The 2397-nt window shown below is 41.2% G+C and overlaps 1 protein-coding gene across 1 annotated transcript; it reads right to left on the minus strand.

Moving 5' to 3' along the window:
- Positions 1–188: 188 nt before the first annotated feature.
- On the minus strand, positions 189–962 carry LOC110036768 (vesicle-associated protein 4-2-like). Its single transcript, XM_020741295.1, has one exon. The coding sequence runs from the start codon at positions 957–959 to the stop codon at positions 189–191; it is 771 nt and encodes a 256-aa protein (XP_020596954.1). The 5' UTR covers positions 960–962.
- Positions 963–2397: the final 1435 nt, after the last annotated feature.

The following is a 2397-nucleotide window of genomic DNA, read 5'->3' on the forward strand; positions in this document are numbered from 1 at the left end:
TCAGCAAGGCTTGTGACCAATTCATGATCCAAAAACCTCAGATTTATGCAGCAATAGTGTTTTTATTTCCATTAAGCCACTAAAACATACGTCAAGAAGATCAAACAAACTGAGGGAGGATAATACAATAGAAGAACATGAGTAAAAAGAAGAACACATCATCCATTACACTGAATCGGCTGCACCCTCTAATCGGCTGCACCTTCTAACTGCTGTCGCGCTAGATGTCGCTCCCTCCTTTCCTTCCATTCATCAATGACAAGCCCTACACCCACAATTCGTGGACCCGAGTTTTCTGCAGGTTTTTTACATGCCTCAAGAGCCGCATCAGCCTCAGCCAATCGGTGCTTTAGTTTTTCCAATTGTGGATTAGGGCGCCCAACATCCAAGAATACAGCCTTCAGAATTTGCTCAACTAAAATTTGTTCCTTATGCTCTTCAAACATTTCTGGAACATATTCCATAGGCCCTTCCACTTTCAAACTCGTTATCTTAAACTTGAGTTTGTTTCTCTGATCAAGCATTGACTTCTCGTTGTTCTCAGGATGTTCCACAAACTTGAAAACTGTTGTTATAATACTCTCGCCAGGCGAAAGTATTGCTCCGGGAGGACGCATGAAGCAACTTTTTTGCGCAGTTGTTTGAAACTTGAATGCTACATCAGACTTGCTAGTGTTCTTTATCCTGATTGCACTTCTAACTTGCTCGCCAGGTTCATATGGGAAGTAGAGCTTATGGGGGGATCGAGCCGTACACGACACCGCCTTGAGAGATCCAGAGTTCTGCTGCGCCGGACCGACCTGACGACCGTCGAGATCGTGCAGATGGTGTGTCAACGACGATGCTGAGTTCGTTGTCAACTTCCCGCCGCCTGTTGAGCCATTATTCCAGAACGGAATCCGACATATGCCCCAGAGCTTCCCATCCGAAGCTTCCTCTCTCCCAACAGCTGCGACCATCTCTCCCGCCTCCTATTTCGGCCCGAAGGTCGACGCAGTCAATGCTAACGGGACTAGGATTTGGTGGTTGTTCTGGCGGACTTTTTCTTCTTCGCGTGGTATATATAAAGGCCCAAGGGCTAATATATTAAAGAGAAAAGATACAGATATGTTGTATGAGTGAGCTAAAAAATAGGCACACAACCCACACGGTACAACACACACAAAAAAGTCAAAAAAAATACATATAAAAATAAAAAAAGTCCAAAACCACCTAGGATTGAAAAATGTGAGGGTCATCCCAATTTAGTCCCGTCTCTGCCTTTAGTTCTCGGAAGGGATCCAGCTAACAAATTGATAAGGTGCGTACCATTACTCGAAGTAACCAAAGCATCATCCATAAGATTTTTGAGCTCAAGTAGATATCCATTTTTCTTCTTCCTCCTGGAAATGTAAACCTGTCATTCCTCATCCGAAGAATCAGTCTGATGAGATGGTAGAACTATAGCAGAAGGACTACCAACCGTAGTACCCACAATAGGTTCTAGTATATGTGAAGTATGAGTTGGCTCTACACCGGATACTTCCTGGAGATGGAGAGCTGTGAGGTTCTCCTGGTTATCAGTCTCAACACTATCCTTTGTAGGTAATAGTTCTTCATTGTTGTTTTCAATGGACTTTGAAGGTGTCAGCACCACATCAATCACAGTAAAAATAACAGCAGTGTTAGGGGTCCACAGGGGCAACATACACCTCCTGTGTGGTAGTATCCTCCCCAGGTGGAACTAAAATGTCCAGAGCAGTGGGGTTATACCCATCCTTATTCACTTAAACCTTAGATTTCAAATTAGGATGAAGTTTGTAGCATTTATTAAGATTATGCCCAAACATCTTACAATGGATATAATATGGAGGTCTGTGTTCCATGACGATTTGTTCCCAATATCCATTTTTAGTTGTGCCCAACTAGACTTCAATAACATCAGGTAAAATAATATCCCTTTCCACAAGTATTTTTGGCTACATAATGCCTGATTAAATTGAAAGTGAGTAGATCCAGCTTTATAGAGTCCACAAGAATGATCCCAATAGAGTAGAAAACCTGATGATGAAAAAAATACAGCTTGAGGCTATGTAGATCAAAACCATACCGGTACATTGAGAGTTTCATGATTTTGGTCTAAATTAAAAAATAAAGATCACGTGAGTAACTTCATTGATTTGTCTGCAATATTAATATATTTTTTGGAGAAAAACTTGATGTAGTCTTTAGCCACGGTTAGTTGAATCAACACATGTCTCCCATCTATGAGACTCACTTTTCACTTGCCTACAACTTTAAGATCATCAATACTCTTTTTGATAACTTCCATAGGTGGGTGCCCACACTAAAATTTTTCAATAGGAGTAAACTTTAATTTCTCCGTCAGGGTTGGAATTTCTAAATTAGAGAAAAATA

Source organism: Phalaenopsis equestris, unplaced genomic scaffold (assembly GCF_001263595.1).
Source record: "Phalaenopsis equestris unplaced genomic scaffold, ASM126359v1 Scaffold210596, whole genome shotgun sequence".
Taxonomy (NCBI): domain Eukaryota; kingdom Viridiplantae; phylum Streptophyta; class Magnoliopsida; order Asparagales; family Orchidaceae; genus Phalaenopsis; species Phalaenopsis equestris.